The sequence below is a fragment of the Bombus terrestris genome, chromosome 13 (assembly GCF_910591885.1).
Source record: "Bombus terrestris chromosome 13, iyBomTerr1.2, whole genome shotgun sequence".
Lineage (NCBI taxonomy): Eukaryota > Metazoa > Arthropoda > Insecta > Hymenoptera > Apidae > Bombus > Bombus terrestris.
The window spans coordinates 6,040,899-6,057,556 of record NC_063281.1 but is presented as its reverse complement, the minus strand read 5'-3'; the positions used below and the strand labels follow the sequence as shown (position 1 = coordinate 6,057,556).

Sequence of the window (16,658 nt, the reverse complement as noted above, 5' to 3'; positions counted from 1 at the left end):
AAAACGCTCGTGACAGAAATGCAGAAATATTTTGCTTCTACGCGGACAAACCAGAAATTTCATAATTTCTTATTGTTTCTTTCCAATTCTTATCATTTCTATAAAACAGAATCCACACCATTTGTTCTAAATACAGAAAATTTAAACAAAAATGATTATTATTATGCTTTCGATTATTATTCTTCTAACAGATTTTCTACAAGCTTCACTTCGATTTCACCATCATTTTCTATTTGGTTTGATCATTTCATGTACTTAAAATGGAATCAAAATCAGAATAAATATCATTTTCGCTACCTCAGTCGATATATTGAACATTCAAACTTGATAATACAAACATTAACGATGTCATAAATAATAAAACTAATAAACAGTTCGAAAAAAACATCGATCGTGGAGAAATAACAATTTCACTAATGATTTATTCGATTATAAAGGACTACAAAGTTTTTAAAAAGGTAAATTTGAAGAAAGACAATTTTGAAATATATTTAAAAGAGATACAGTACATGCATTTTTAGCCATAATTGTGTTAGCTGGCACAGATTGCTCATCTAGTAACACTCGTAACAAATAACTGCATTCATTCCTCGTACGAGCGTTATCTTCGCGTATTTGTGTGTAACCTCAGTCTGGGAATTCGTGTTTCTCGGTGGAAATTGATCCGTATTTAAGATCATCCTCGTTTACACGCGAATAATAACAACATTCGTATGTAAGCGTAGTGAAAAGGAAACTCGTAATCAAGAGTTCGTGTTTTCCGATATCGATTGGATATTGGCGGAGAAACAAGGCGAATTGTAGTTAATTTATTCGCGTATATCTTCACGTGTTACTGAACCAAACCAGATGTTTCCAATTTATACGAACTATTAGGAAAGTAGTTATTCAACGATTAGTCGTTGCGAATACCTTTTATCACCGGAAATGACACCTAAAAGCATATATAACGTAACGTCGATGAAATTGTTAATTGGTTACTGCATTTTATTTCCAAGGTTTATTGTGTATGTAATATTTGTTGAATAAATGAAATAACAAAATATTTCGTGGATAGGAATACATTTTTTTCTTGTGGAACTAGCGAAATAGCAGTAAATATGCCGAAGAATATGTACCTAAGAATATATCTAAAGAGTAATAAATTTGTAAATTTATGAAATATTGATATTATCTATCGAACTGCTAAGGGGGTTATTGCATTTTATATTCAGAGTTTACTGCGTATTATATCTTTTGTATAGGAAATGAAATAATTCGTTGCGTAGGAAACATTCCTTTTACGCAAAATTATCTTAGGAAATAATAATTAGTGAAATGTTCGAAACATCGATATTATCTATTCCCAATTCCATCCTATTAATGCTAATTAACTGTACCTCGAGAAGTACTCGCATAATTGCATTACCACAGTGAAACAGTTGCTACGTTGTAATTCTACGCATAATTAGAAAATTCAGCGTATTGTTTCGCTTTTGAATACGCTCATTAATATTCATCAGAACATAGGCAAAAGAAAATTACGGATTTTCAAATTTTTTTTAACACATTGGTAGAATTTGGGAACTAGGTCAGAAAGTTGCATTGTAACATTCAGCAGCGAAGCTTCTATTACACAAATCTTCCGTGATTTTATCTCCATTTCGTTATTAGCTTCAATCCCTGCATCTGTATAATTCATACTGGATGAAAATTTCATTAGGTTCGTGGGAAATATGTGGTTGATTCTTATTCGGATTTTTCAATCATCATTATTCAATATAGGTATGTTTCAATTCTCATCGGCTTTTCAATAAAATGGATATTTAAACTTTAATAATATATCTTATTTGCTAGTTTTTATCAATTCTTTGTAACGTTATATGTAGATTGCAGATGTTATACAAATCCATATTTTCAAAAATGTGATTAAAAATGCAGAACCTTAATGGAAACGTGTTTAACCTACCAAGTATTTTATTACAAAAAACACTGTACTCTGGATATTTTATATATTTTTTCATATTATATTTATTCTGCGCAACTCTGCACTTAAACATTCTTGAAACGCATAAAAATTGGCAGTTTAGTTATATGAGTCGGAATATAAATACTCATGTACATTTTTTAATCCTCAGTTTAATAATTTATCGCTGCATTGCAGTTAATATTTATTTGATCACACACATAATTTATTTGTATAGGTTTTCTAATGGATCTAAATTACGTATTCGAAAAATTATATATATTATTTCTTAGCTTCTAGAACTTCTTTTTTTATAAATAAAATAAAATTTCAAGAACAGAGTGTTAACGAGACAAGCGTTAATGATGGACATTTCAAAAATCGAAATAATACACACTTCCTTCATACAGCCTTTTCCAAAAATGGAAGAAAACGATAACGTGTTTCATGGCCTGTGCTTAATAGTACTTTCTTACTTTCTCCATTGCGTGTGCTCTATTCTTCGACCAGTATTTATCACGTGCCGTGACATAAAAGTTCCTTTTTCTTCACCGAAAAACACGTATTCTATAAAAAAAAGTCTTCCTCATTTTTCATGTTTTGTTCTATAGTTTATATATATTCTTGGTAGCCAAATAAAGATAACTTTTAAATATTTATAGTGCGAAGTAATGTATGTTTCCTGCGTACAATTTATATACACGTTTTGCGTTAACAAAGGAATGTTAGAAAAGAAAGAATAAAGAGCATAAACGAGAGTGGAATAACAACACTTTCGCGTCGGTATAGGCGAATATCCACATACACATGTTCTAAGTGCTGCTCGTAAAAGTATTAAAATAAAACCTGTTACTGTCTTGAATACCAACGAGATTGCGTCAGCAAATGTAACCACGGATTCGAACATATAAAAATGTAAGGTACATTACATCGACCATCACTTCGTCGTGATGTTAAATGTTTGGGATTGAATGGTCAATTGAGCACAAATAGTAAGAAACGATATTTCTCAGACGTTGCACTTCCACGGAGTAAACGGTGTTGTTATTCTTACATTACTATTTTTATTTATTGTAGATTATAGAATATAGGAAGCATGTATTGAAAATAATATACAATAAAAATCAAAATTTAGAAAATAAGAACACTGATATATAATGATATACGGAACCATAAATACAGAGAAAGGAAATAGGAAACAAAAATGAACGAAATGATCAAAGAAGAGGAAGTATAGAAAAGAATTTGAGACACAAATGATTAAATGTTAAAATATTATTATTTAAGCCCAAATACAAGTTCAATTCTCACGAATTCTACCACACTTGTGCATAGTAGCGTACGTTTAACCAATTTAGTGCAATAACTAACAACTTTTAATATGACTTTTACATATTACTCAAATAACATAATTTAAGGTATCAATTGGATTCGACTGATCTGTACTGGAGACATCAAAAGAAAAATTTCTTTAAAAATAAGTATTATTAGATTTCGATGAGACGTACTTAAAAAGAGTATCCATTCGCAGCAACCTTTAAGCGATGAGACCACGTAGATTGTAAATTGTGTAGCAAGTAATACAGCTAATTGGCTGCGTACGTGATTAGATTTTTATTTGATTAGAAAGTTTATTCGACTATCAGCAAGAGTGCCATTGATTCTTAAAATTGTAATGTATCAAATTTGCTGGAAAACTTTGGAATTTTCTTTGATTCTGCGATTTCATTCTTTCTAATAATTTCCATTATATTCGACAACTTTTTCCAATGTAGTAGATTCTTCTCTATAGCAGATTTTCTAATCCATTTCAATGATTGATTCGATTCAATTATTTCATTTCCAATTATAATAAGAATGAACTAGTATTCTACGTATACATATAACGTTTGTGATTATTAGTATGCTCTTCTACACCTCATTCATAATATATGGAAATGTAATTTTACAATAATTTCAACCACTGCTAATATTGTATTCTTACTTAAACTAAGTCGATAACATCGCATGTGACATGAAAAAGCTTGTTCATCTGTGATAAAAGACCATGAGAGGTAAAGTGAAAGCTTATCGACTCGAGCTTGCAGTATGCCACGACTTTACCGACAGACGATATTTGAGTTATCAGGATACTGTAGAAATCTCTTCGGAAGCTCTGTATCGACACGGTCTTTATTGGAACATCTCTATTTTCCATATCAGATTTTAGAATTTCAAACTGATTGTCATGGAGGATAAAATCGCAGAATGAGAAAGGAAATCTGCTTGCTGATGCTACATAAATATAGTTGTATGGAATATAGTTCTTTTTAGGATTTTAATCTCACGAATTTCTTATTAACAAATAATTATCTTTTTAAATACTAACTTTAAAGTTAAAATGATAACAAATAGAAATTTAAGAAATTTAATTGAATTTAGTTTTCGATATGCGAACTTCTCAAAAGCCATATCGGAAAACACTCTGGTTTTCGTTTCTTTCTTCATTTCTTCACGTAGGTACACGCTTTTAATGTTTAATTTTCAAGAAATAAATTACTTACTGACATAAATCCATTTAGCACAAAAACATGACATAAATGGAGAATTTTAGGGAAAATTTAAAAAATAATGTTTGTCGTATCACCTATTTTCTATAGTATAATTTTTAATTTATGGAGTTAATCAACATGACTCCTGAATGGCTTATCTGGTATGTGGATGAAAAATGTTGTGATTCATAAGAAATAAAATTTTTGATTTCTAAGAAAATTGCAAACATAAACGTTACATTTCACACAGTAGATTCTATAAATCATAAAAATAGGGGTAAATTATAACTTTTTTTTATCAGATTTGGACCACGAATAAATAAGATGCTATGTATATATATTTCCGTGGATTAAATATACTTTTCAAATTTCACATCAATATTTGCGTTTTCATAAATTGTCGAAAAATTGGTTTGCCTTTTTCTCTTTTTACAAAATAGCTTTTGCTATCGAGAAACATCGAGACTGCTCTTGAGATACTGTTTGCACGTCTTGTTCCCTATCTTCGTATTCATGTCGCGCTGGAACTGTCGATATTCGTATCGAAATCACCGACTGCTATTATATACAATGCTTGTCGATTCATCGAGAGTTTCGCCCCTAAGTTACGTCGTGATCCCTTAAAAATACACGAATAGTTGTAACGTCTAAAATAAATTCGCTTTTGTCAAGGATTACGATGTGTTTCTTGAGAACATTAAATTTTAAAATTCGTAACTTGCATCAAAGTCGAATTGACAGAGAATTGTTTCGCTTATTTCAATTTATTCGTTTCGTTAGAATCGTGAAAGTCGCAAACTGTTGTCTTTGTACATGGCTGACAATTTGCTCTAAGAAATTGGACTGTTTCAGATGTTTAGTGTAATAAGGATTAAGTGGAAAGGATCCTTGTTAGTTTCATTAAAATGTGCAATTTAGCAAATTAGGAAAAATGTCTCTGTGGCTGGTAGAATATTACGGTGCCCATTTTCTTGATGTTCTGTCATCAAATTTTTAAATTGGATCCAATTACAGTCGCAGTGAACTTTCATTAAAACTTTCTGTGTTTCAAGAAAAATTTTAGTATAAAATTGAAGCAATGACTGTTTCGTACTTTCTTAGAACTTTGAAAATTGTTTAAATGGTGGAAATAACAATTAGACCGAAAATGCTTATTTATATAGTATATTCTCTTTAATTTTTTTAATAAGTTCTAAAGACTATTTTTTTCTTATTTGTCATTTCTTATTATTGGGTTTCTATTCTTTTATACGCGAAAACTTAAATAGAAAGAACTTCTTTTTGAGGATACCAAGAAAATATCCCTTGAATTCTGGACGATCTTCCTTATGAAATTCAGATTACATCGGCAATATATTTTAACTCTACATGTGTTCCACTTATTCGATTCCGTGTTCTTTTGAGAACACATAAATTTTTATAGACCGCAGAGGACAGTTCCTACTTGATATTTACATAACTTTATTATAAATTGTGAACGAAAGGAAAGCAATTCCTTTGAATAATTCTCTTGCTATTTCCTTCGCAAATAATCAGTAAAGAAGGATTCAATTTAGTAATTTCAATTTATTCCTCTTTCAGCGTGGAGATATGTGATATTAAACAATAGTCTACGTTTCGAATAGAGATCATGATTGCTTCGAGAAATAGAGGATCCTAATTACTCAATTCCGTACCAGCGAACGATGTCGTGATATAATGCATATCCATCACGAATGCAAACTGTCTCGTAGTAAACTGACACAGCGATACCTCCACGATATCGCCCTCAAGAAAATTGAATTCTAAAGAGCTTATCGTTTAAAACCTCCGCAATATTAGGTGCTTGTAGCGCTGTATCTCCTTCGAAAATTAATGTAAAATGTAAAATACGTTTAAAATTCGATGACTATTAAACATTTTTATAGAACCAGTTAATTTTTTGAGAATTTAATTTTGATTAAATTATGATCAAAATTTTATTTATCAATTGTTAATTAATGATGAAACAAGACACAACGTACTAAAATTACAATCAGTTTTATCAGAAACAAATAAATCTATCGTATATGCAATCAATAACTTGTTACTGTATTTGTGTTAATAACTTACGACTCTACAATGTTTAATATGTAGCATTGAGCACGGAAGGATTAAAGCTTCGAGATTACAATAAGTTCCATGATGTTTAAAAATTGAAAGCTCCATTATGAATATTTCCAGGTAATGTATGTAGAATGCATTGCAACATGATAATAATTCTAAATGTATGTTAATAAGCTTCAAAGTAAAATTCTGTAGTAGTGACAAATTGAAGAAGACTTAATAGTCTATCGTGTCTTTCGTGTTTTTAATTTCATCATCATTGATTTCACATGCTATTCGTTCTATTTTCTATTTATTTCATGCACTTCGTCTATTAAAGAGCTACATAATGGTGCACCACAAGCAAAAGTTCCTATATGTCTCTCATCCATCATTACGGTAGCTCGTAAAGGTATTTGTATTTTCCATAAAAAGCATTTACGTATATGTTATATGTGTTATATAAAACATTTGAAAGATTTGAGTCTTATTAGAATGCTAATGAAATTTCATGCTTCGTATGACACACATTAATACATTTATGAAAAGTGTGAAAAATATATCTAAAATTCCATGAAAATGTTCAACTATTTTTGTGTATTTTCGTTAATGTAGTAGATTATTCGTTCGCCTGTGCCATCAGTTGCGATGTAATAATCTGCTGTTGTATTGTTCAGGAAAAAGAGTGTACAAGAATGTAAGAGATGAAGAAAATTTAACCCTTGAACCGTAGAGGTGGGTATTTCGTGTCTAAGTTATTTTGACCGAGTTGAGTGGCTCGCAAGGGAGCAGGTAGAAAACCTTCTCAATCCCCTGCCTAAAAAAATTATTTGATAAAAGATTTATGATAACCTTAATCCAAAACATTTGAAGATATTATACGAATTTTTTGGGATTTTTCTAACAAGTGTTACCCACTGAAAAATGCATCGGACATGAAAGTCGGAGTTAGAGTTATAGTCAGAGTACTGTAAAAACGTTTACAGTCTAAGGGTGAACTTCTGACATTTTGAATTTTCCCGGGAACGGAAGTCGTTTATTAGAATCTTTCGTATTCCGGACGTTCGATCACCGCAAAATAAGTTTGGTGATCTAAAACTCGGGGCCGCAAGTTATTATCAAGTTGTCCAACGTGTTACGCGTAGTTTGCTATGCCGATATGCTTACTGGAGCCAATATCTACAGTACTTCTACAGTAATTTCATTAGATGTAGAGATGATAAAATAAAAAATTTTTTTGTATTTATTTAACATATGATTTGCAAGAAAATACATAGATAACAATTACAAGTATTTCACTAATGCACCATCGATTCAGGTGTACCTCACAACACGTGCACTTCCGAAGGAAGTACGTTAGTTACGTGTTGTTTGTTGTATATATACCAACGTATTACCTTTGCGACAACTAGCGACAGAACAAATATTTTATAGGCCACGTTGCGACACATCCATGTACTACAAACGCAATAGTAGTTATTATTTACTACATTAAAGAGCTACATAACGGTGCACCACAAGCTGGTAAAAAGTTCCTTTATATCCCCCATCCCTTTACTAGCATACTCTGCCTTTTGAGTAGTACTTAATAGCACCATCTAATTCATATTTTCTACCTGTATAGGTTATATTCGCCTCATGTTATTCGCCTCATGTTATTCGTAAAATATTTTAATCTTTTTCGTAGAATTACGAATAATTGAAATCTTTTATTTCGCTAAAATTTTCCAAAGCGAAACTTTCCAAATCAATCCTTCCCCAGCAATACTATATTAACGAATCATATATGAAGGAATGCATTTAAAGAATATAGTAAAACATTTTATTTTCTCTTCGTTTTCTATTTTGAAACGACATTTTGAGGTTAAAGATTCTAAAAAATTATAGGGATGCGGATCGTCATGTTAAGAAGAGCATCTAATAATGGTATATTTATTTTAACGGAAAGCAAGAATTGATATTTGACACTGGCGTATCAAAAACAAAGACTATATATTCTGTCTGTATATTTTTAACACTGTTATAAAACGTTGCGAGGACAAGAAAAGTGTGAAGCAATACAAATGAAAAAGATTATTTAATTCAAATGGTGAGCGAATGAGTAGTAGAGTGAGTCACTATAATGGCGCGTCGTAATATAAGATGACATCCGCGAAAGCCACTATAGTGGTACATTGCACCTAAGTGGTTAAATCCATAAAAGGAAAAATATCTTCGCTAATGGTTTCGCTTGTTATCGTATACAAAGGATTTTCGAACAATATTTTTAGAGGATGTTGAGACGAAAGTTCAGCATACCAGATTGTAGGATTATTGTGCACATTAATTAAAATTTTGCACATCCCTAATTGTTTTAATCGCCTGTGAAATTATGTACGAATGTAATCTGTATATCTATCTTATTTGGAAAATGCGACTGAATATCCAACAACCTTTTAATTTATCTATGTTATAAATATTTCCATAGAATTTTAATCCACGTTACACGGCTGCAAAAATGATCGAAGTAAAAGATTTTAAATAAGACATAATAAATTGAAGTTTTATAATAAAGTGAAATAGCTAAAGTAAAAGAAAATAAACGAAAATTTTAAAAATTAATGCAACATTTCTATATGTTTAATGTAAAAATTCTCCTAAGTTCACATAATGGCATATAAGTACATAAAAAAATAAAAATAAAAAAATAAAATAGTATATAATAGCGCATAGTAGTACATAGTAATACATATGTTTATTTCGTAAGGATGCAGCAGGAACACAGAATTTAACTTCCAAAAACTCGCTATAAAACTTCTAGGGATTATAGACTAAAGACATTTGCCTCTCGAAGGTCTCATTTTCTTCAAAACTGTTGCAACTTGTGCTTTTTATTTAATATCGATACATCGGTGGTGCAATCGTTATCTCTGTTACACTGTTTCCACAGCGCAGTTTTACAATTGCCGCATCGCCGTCGTGGTTTACATTCACACGTAGGAAGCGTGAAACGCTCGTGGAATCTATCAAACCGCTTCGCGGCATCGATCGATGCGTACAAACGGTAAATTAAGACCTTGGCATTGACAAAATATCTGGGTCGGGAGTATATTACAATGAACGGTGGAACGAAGCTTTGAAATCGTCGTTATATTTACTTAAGAAAAAAACCAACCTGATAATTTCACTTGCTAAATCCACTACATCCGAGCAAAGAATATAGTAAGAAAAAAAAAGGTAAAAAATATAACAAAGCATCTTTTGCAATGTCTGTTCGTTGATTTCTGACTCGGCAAAGCTTTCTTTCGCTTGATTTATATAGTAAACACGATCCAGACATTCCACGGGATATAATAAATTAGCATAAAACACGGGAGAGAAACAGGGAGAAGTTAGGAGAAAGTTGCTGAAATTTCACTGTTGCCTCGAGAAATAGTTCGTTAAGAGACGAAATTTTCCATACAGAGTGTCGCATCCAGGGTAGCTCGTTATTTCTTTGAATTATTATTCGCGTTAGGCGCCAACTTTTTCTGCTAGGGAGATATGTTCAAGTTTTGTAAAGTATCTTCCTCCAAAAACAAACCCGACTTCGCACAAAGGCTTTAAACTATGAGGTAACGATAGGTCGAGACTTGTTCATTCGAGAAGTTTTGTAGGAGAACGTAAATGACAACTGTAATTTTCGTTTCGTTTTAAACAAAAGCAAGCTCTCATGTTTTATTCTTATATTACAACAGAGAGATTTTCTATTCCTCATGATGAATGAAATTAAGTTGAAACGGAGGTAAATTGAAATTTAGAGGAATGGATTATATATTTTTAATGCGTTAAAAATTTCTAGATCTTTTTATCTTGTCTTTTTATTTTATTTTATTGTTATATTAGAAGTTAAATAAATAAAACAGAAAATAGTGGAGTGTTTAGAATAAAAAGCTGTTTTCAATCTCAGAACCAAAGCATAGAAACTTCGTGCAGTTTTTTTAGATTTTCTATTATTATTTTAATGGTTATGAACATCCGATAAAATTTTCTACAATTTATGAAAACAATTCACATGAGTAATAGATCATTTTATAAAAGACTTACGGAGTGTAATATTTTCATAGTAAATAGGAGATATGTCTGTATATAATTCGATATTATTATAGAACTATGAATTTAGCAATACTTCGTTTATTTTACAAATACTTAGGAGTTAATTAAATTTGAAAGTCTTACACCTTTTTTCCATTCTCATATCAAATGCTACCATACCATGGATATAGTCACATTTGATGGAAAATATTGGGAAATACTGCTGACATCAAAAGATCAATTGAGATTGGTTATATTATTTGGTTTTTCACTGCTTTCGCATTGATGAAAAATGCGTCAAGCAGTTTCCCCAACTGTAATAAATTAAAAAACGAGTATCGGTTACGGAAGAAAGAATAGGCAGCTTGTTTTAATTGCTTTTTATCCCTCTTTCAATACCACAAGATTGTTCATATTGACTTTGATATTTATTTAAAACTTCATCCTTCCGGTTCATGGCCATTGTTATTTATCATTTCTGAAACAAAGGATTCCAAAGTAATAATGTTACGTAATTTTGAATGCAATGTATTACGTGTAACCTGCATTTGCATATTTGCATTTTTCTTTCTTGTTTTCGATATCAGAAAGCAATTGAAGACCAAAGTTGAAAATCGTAATGTCACATTTTAAAATTCAGTATGTTAACAAGCAGCTCCACCTTAAAGGTATTTTTGCATTTGATTTTGGGATTAAATGTGTGTCTTTGTCCCCTTCATAAACATTTAAAAAATATTGATAACATTAGTTGAGCAGAGTAATTAACCACACCAATATTATTCGTTCTTTACAGCATACTATGAATTTGTTACTAATTTTCAAAAGAATTATATCTTATAGAAGTAAAGGAATCTAGCAGATTATTCCTTTTTTATACTGTTTCATGGTTTTCTTTAGCCATTAAGTAACATGAAATTTAGAACTTGTCATATTTTTCCCGTGTGGTTTCCAATGGCACTCAACAAAATTTAGATTAAACGGTGATTTTATTCAATGGTTGATAGTCCTTCGTCAGGCTTTCTACTAACAATTTCGACGGAACTTTTCGTATTTGTGAAGTGAATGAAATTAAATGGGATGCAAGCTTCTCCTCTTCTTTCTCATGGAAAGTTGAGCCCAAAAGACGTATCTGCCATACGATGTTTCTCCCTTTTAACGCTCTCTTGCGAAGTATTGCTAAGGATATGGAAAAAGTTTCTCGAGAAGTAATTTGTAAGCACTTCTATTTATTATTCGACGAGATAACATTTTCAGGGTCGTTCAGAAGCAGACCAGTTCTGAGTGATGTTTCAGCTGTATATCTCAAAAACAATATTTTTTTTCCTATTCACATAGAACCAATATCCAAACTCGTAGTTTAATGTAATATTTCTCTTGGTGATTACGAAGATCATCAAAGTTACATATAGTTCCGTATTTATAATTAAAATTATTAATACATTTTTTCCAAAAGATTTTCCCGAGCTTAAAGTTTCTTTCGATTCTTAAAAATTCCATGATACGAAATTAGTCGAATCTATCTTTCGAAATATTTCGACATTTTCATATATAATTGGCCTGCTCTCTATCGATTGTTAAACAAATTTTTATCTGCCTACAAGTGAAAGATGTGAAACCATAAAAATTTCTTTTTCTAATATCTAATTCACCTAATAACGTTTCATGAAGAATTTATTGATCGAACATGTTTTAGAAATTTCTATAAAGAACCTATTTCAATGAACTTTCAATGCACTTTACATACAGATAATTTAACCAATATCTCCTAATGGAATTGTATTTATAAACGACACTCGCCTAATGGGTCGATGACGTTAATGTAATCAATCGAATTGAATAAACACTTCGAATCTCTGATAAGCTCCGTCCGTCAATCACGCTATTAATTACTAATGGTACCGAGTATAAATTAATCACCAGTCCTCAATCAGTAAACAAATAAACACGTGCATGTACGTACCTTTGATGAAATCTACAGCCATTTCCAAGCCATATGTATCCTTGTCGCAATCGTCGAGAATGTGTGCACCAATCTTGACACCGGGCACGATTTCACGATCGTTAAGCGTGTCTAAGGTATACAACATAGCCTCGAGTGCTTGGACACCACCCTGTGGCATCACTGGACCGCAAGTGTAGTAATCCTCTCTCTCGTGCACCATCATCAAACCACCCAACACTAAATCACCTTCTACCACAGCGCTGTGTTTAACTGGCCACGGAGGTTCCTCCGACTGCAGTTTGTGTGAGGAATTATCCATATTACGTAAAGGCACATCTTCCGTCACACGAGAGTCTTCGTCATTCGGTTCCAATGACGTGACGATCGTATCGAAACTCAATAACTGATCCTCGTCGTTACTTAACGAAATGGTCGACGTTTCGATGTCCATTTGCATTTGATCGACTTCAGTCGATGAAAGCATTACGTTGTTTGTAGTAAGAAAATAATCCTTTGTAGTTTGATCCATTAAAGTCAGTACGATGGACGAATTCCTCGAGACAAATTCCAATGAATCGTTCAACGTAACTTGCGAAGCGACAGTTGTATCGTTACCAGTTTCTGGCAGCGTAGGATCGATGTTTAGGGTCGGAACGTTATTTTGACCAACCCCATGTTTATTCAGTATCGACGTGGAAGTTTCGCTAACTACCGTGCCTTCGACCTCCATAGTGAAATTACGTCTAAGCTTCATGGAGGTTCCAATTTTCGACGATCTGGACTTTCGTTCTTTTGAAAAACGATCGTTGATCAGAATCGTGCTCAAGGTGGTAGAATCTTCTGACACTCGATCTTCAGGATTGTCCACGATCTTGTTGCCCCTTTCGACAGGATTAACGTCTTTCGTAGTTTCATCAGCCAACTCGTCGGCTCCTCTGTCATTTTTCAAGGAAGATCTTATGGTCGGTTCATTAGCCTTAATTTCGTCGGTGTTCGTCGGAGTATTTTGATCCAGCAGCTCTATAAGTCTCGAGTCAACAGATTTGTCTTTTCCGAGAACGATTAGGGAACCATTAAGCCGTCGTTGGTTACTTTTTCCTTTGTCGTGCCCGATTGATCTCGATTCTTGGCTGTCTGATACAGAGACCGCTTTATCATTGATTTTACTACTTTTTGAGACCACTTTATCATTGCTTCTACTATTGGCTTTTTCTTCTTCCTTAAAAGTAACGGTTTCAGACACATTTGGTAGTTGAAATGGTATCAAAGACAGTTTCGACTCAGTTTGTTTCTCATTATTTACAAGCAATTGATCAGGCAGTGTATTTACGTTGAAATTTTCGGCCATTTTTCTTCCGTGTTGCATCGTTGACGAGTTACTGAATGGATCGTTAGCGTTCCTTCCGGTAATCTGGAAGAGGCCATTGCTCTTGAAGACAAAGCTTCCTTCGGCTAGACTGTTCATATCGTGCCTTAGATGCGTGGAATTCCTTTGAGCCGTAACCGAGCCGCGTGGTGAATTCACGAATACGTTCTCAGACTCCTTTGTCACGCTACTTAGCATAGACCTTTCTTCCTCGCCTGTCTGAATAGCGCCTTCCTGGCTCTCGTCAATCTCCGCCCACGACGCGTCTAATTCCATTCCATCAATTAGATCGTTGTTCGTATTCGGACTCATTAACACAGATTCGTTGTTTGAATTTCGAGTGTCTGTGTTTAATCGCAAATTAATTGTGGTAGGCGCTGTTGATGCAAATTTTTGTTTATTTAACGATTTCTTCAATTCTATTTTGTCAATCGAGTTTTCATTTGTGTCTTGGATTATGGAAGAAGATTCGTTGCTTGCCTTTAATGTATTCGTCTTTGAATAATTTCTATTTGAAATATACGATTTTACTAATGTTCTGTTTATTGAATCTGAATTTGTATCGTGGTTTATTGAATCAGACTTATTGGTTAATGTGAAGATACTTGTCATTAAGCGTGAATAATTACCTTTTGATGTATTCGCGTCTTTTAACGTTGCTTGGTTAATTAAATCTAGGTGTGAATAAGTTTCAACATTTGATTCTTCTAATTTTGTTCTGCTAACTGAAACCGGATTTACATCGTCGCCCCTTAAATTGGATTCGTTACTCGATGTTAAAATATTTGCCACTAAATTTGAATAATTGCCACCCGATGCACTGGATTCTTCCAATTTTGTTCTGTTAATTGAATCTTGAGTTATTTGAATACTGAAATTATGTCTTTCTGAATGTGATTCATTCCTCAACTTCAAAGTAACTGAGTGTACTTTCGTATCATTTCCATCCAATTCTTCTAACTTGTGTTGCCTTTGATCGATCAAATTTTCTGTGAAATTATCTTGAACTAAATCATACTTCAATTCTTCCACGATATTTCCCTCGTGGTTGTTTATCTCATTCTCCAAAGAACTCTTCATTGTTCCATGGAAAGTAACATTCTCCAAAGTTTCATCTTTGGGCAATGAATCGGAAACATCACCGGCTAGAACGAAGTTCCTCTTCTCTCGAATCGACGAAGAATGGGTGCCTTTGTCTCCTAGGTCGTCGTGTCCTATCGTTGATCTCTGTTTCGGCGAGATTCCATTAAATTCGCGTGTATTCTCCGCGTGACGGCGCGCAGCTATTGATTTATGAGACGCTGAATGGTGCCGGAAACCCTCGGCTCTCGAAGAATGATGGTTACCGCGTCCTGTCTTGAATATGTCATTTCGTGGATCGCTATTCGAAAGACTGGAATCACGCAGGGCATACCACGGCTCGAGATTTATGTTTCGACTCGGTTTCTTTTTCAGATACCGGACCGATCGTCCAAATCTCTTTTTACCATTCTCGCGTCTGCCTTTCGATTTTCTTGCAATAATCAATTTATTCGCTTTCAAATTCCCATTTAACCTTCTATTGAGAGAAACAGAGAACACAGAGTAGCCAGTTAAAAATCGTTTCTTAATGACTTTCTGTCTCTCATCTTGGCTCTTCGAATCCTTGAAAGAATTAGTCTCCCCTAGACTAATGTTTGGTATAATTTGCAGGGCATTCGCTTTATCAGATCTTTTTCTTTGATGAGAATCTCTCATTGAACGTTCTCGTTTTTTAACGCCTGTGATCTGCCCTTCGGAAGTCGTCAACGAATCGTCATCGTGCGAAATCGCTCTGACGTGATCGTAATACGAATATCCTTTGTCCAGCAGCACGCTTCCTCTTCGAATCGCCTCCGTCGTCGTTTTATGTTCTCGCGTCTTAGACGGTTCAGACAGTCTCACGCGGTTGATCCGCCTGGATATGTTCCTTATCGCGCCGCGAGGTATCCAGGAGGATAAATGCGGTTGTTCGGGAATTTCCAAGCTGAGACTGTTCGATCCTTCGACAACTTGTTCACTAGACTCGCTTGCTCGAACGTTACGAGATCGTTCGTTGGGATCGACGAGTTTGGATTGGCGAAGATCGTCATGGATCGACCGATCGTTATTGAAGTTTTCACCAGGCAGATTTATATCGCTGAGTTTCGTAGCTCGCCGTGTTATTGCTTTCGTCTCGCCTTTCGACAAGATAGTATTTTTCTTATTGATGTGCAAATGAGATTGTAATGGTGTTGTTGTCGAGGTCGATGATTTTGATGAAATTGGAACCGATGAAGGATTTAAGTAGTTTCGTGAGTTTAAAGATGGTTCGTTGGAGTTGTAAGTTCCGTAAGTGGTTTTGCTGAGGTTAACCGGCAGCTCGGCGTTATCATAATCGAGCGGATAACGTTCACCCGCTAAACTGTTATGTAGAATCGACAGCAATAGTGAAACGGCCAGGACGGCCAACCAACCATTGTTCCGCCGCATCACCTGCCTTCCGTGACGAACATATCCTGGTCCTGAAAGCAAACGTAGCACAATAAGATTGGATATATTGTGGATTATTTGTTAAATTAACGTGGACGTGATTTGAACTATATAGGTTTAGTCTGGTAGAAAAATTAGTTTACTCAAAGAAATGGATGTGGAGATTGAAAAGAATAAAACTTTCTTCAGTCTTGTCTTTAAATTGTATTATTAATAATAATTAAAGATCGACAAGAATAAACTTGTTTTGATTTCAGTCTTCGAAGT

At 33.6% G+C, this 16,658-nt stretch overlaps 1 protein-coding gene across 2 annotated transcripts in view; it reads right to left on the bottom strand.

Moving 5' to 3' along the window:
- Positions 1 to 16,658, bottom strand: part of LOC100650658 — a 316,011-nt gene that overhangs the window by 159,391 nt on the left and 139,962 nt on the right. For both annotated transcript variants that reach the window (XM_048411568.1, XM_020866089.2), the window contains one exon: positions 12,554 to 16,423. In XM_048411568.1, the coding sequence (XP_048267525.1) occupies positions 12,554 to 16,391 (3,838 nt within the window). In that variant the 5' untranslated portion in view covers positions 16,392 to 16,423. The remainder of the gene's footprint in view (positions 1 to 12,553; positions 16,424 to 16,658) is intronic.